The sequence below is a fragment of the Phytophthora parasitica genome, assembly GCF_000247585.1.
Source record: "Phytophthora parasitica INRA-310 unplaced genomic scaffold supercont2.205, whole genome shotgun sequence".
In the NCBI taxonomy this organism is placed as follows: Eukaryota; Oomycota; class Peronosporomycetes; order Peronosporales; family Peronosporaceae; genus Phytophthora; species Phytophthora nicotianae.
The window spans coordinates 19,973-21,191 of NW_008649191.1; the positions used below are offsets into that span (position 1 = coordinate 19,973).

Here is a 1,219-nt window from a genome sequence, read left to right on the forward strand (position 1 = left end):
GTCGCATTAGTCCGACCCCGAGTTACCCACGCCTGCCTTGTGCGGGCCTGTTTACTTGGGGCTTGGATAGGTCCGTCTAGGAGGATGGCTGTGCCTCCTGCGTCTGCTGCTGCTGCTAGCCCGGCTTCCACCGCTCCCTCGCCTCGCTCGCCGACCGTACGGCCTGTGGTGATTCCAAGCGACTCTTTGGTGGCACCACCGACCGGTATGGCTTTGCCCGCTTCGTCGGAGCCCCACACGTCGGACGAGGAGCTTTTTGCGAGCTTTCTCGACTGGGCCCCGACAGTGACTTCGGCTCCCGAGCTCATGCTCGTTCTCGCGCTCGTTCGTCGACGCCGCCTGCTCCTACTGAAGTCCCTGTTGTTCCGGCTGCCATGGTCGATGGTCCTGCTGTTGCTGTGACTCTGCCGCCACCTGTACGTGCTCCTGTGGCTTCATCTCCATGCGACGCGGCTGCTGAAGCTCCTGGCTCAAATCTTGTTCCTCCCCGTTCGGTTACGCATCCTGTTGGTTCCTCCGAGACCGCTTCGGCTACGCCTCACGATGCCTCTGCGTCGTCGCCGCCCAGCGTGCTCCAGGAACCCATCTACGAGATCACGATCGAAGGGTTGTGTGGAGATGACGTTGGTGGTGATGTCGCGGATGATGATAGCGTTGCAGCTGAGGATGTTCCTCTTCAAGCGGTGGTGTTGCTTAACGACGAAGTTGAGGAAGACAGCCAACGATCGAAGCGCACTCGGCTTCGTCGTGGTGATGAGACGTCGGAGTGGCACCCCTTTCCGCTTCCCAAGGATCCGGAGAGACATCCAACCACGAACCATCGCAACCTCTATAATCCGGATGCTCCTTGGGACTATGCAAACTCGGCTGGGATCACACGCTTGCTTGATGTTGAAGGAGAATCTCCCCACCGCTGCTATCTTGTTCAGTGGAAGGGTCGTCCGCTGCAGATGAGCTGGGTCTGGATAGAGTTGCTGGACAAGGAATCGACGCGGTACATGATGCAAAAGGTCGACGAGTGGACGGCTTCTGGTTCTAAGAAAACCTTCATGGGTTGGTACGACGTTCGTGATTGTGCTTCCGAAGCTGGCACGCGTTTCATAGATGCGTTCCGCTGCGCGCTGTACCATCTTGGTCGGCCCAATCTGGTTACCATGGAGATGTAGGGTGAGTATGAGAAAACTCGTCCAGAGGCGATTGCGTTTGGCGTGTCTAGCGA

The 1,219-nt window shown here is 58.2% G+C and overlaps 1 protein-coding gene across 1 annotated transcript; it reads left to right on the forward strand.

Moving 5' to 3' along the window:
• Nucleotides 1-374: 374 nt before the first annotated feature.
• On the forward strand, nt 375-1,166 carry PPTG_19872 (hypothetical protein; the record flags this gene model as incomplete). The annotated part of the gene is made up of 1 exon (XM_008918444.1): nt 375-1,166. One exon carries the CDS (start codon nt 375-377, stop codon nt 1,164-1,166), a length of 792 nt encoding a protein of 263 aa, XP_008916692.1.
• Nucleotides 1,167-1,219: the final 53 nt, after the last annotated feature.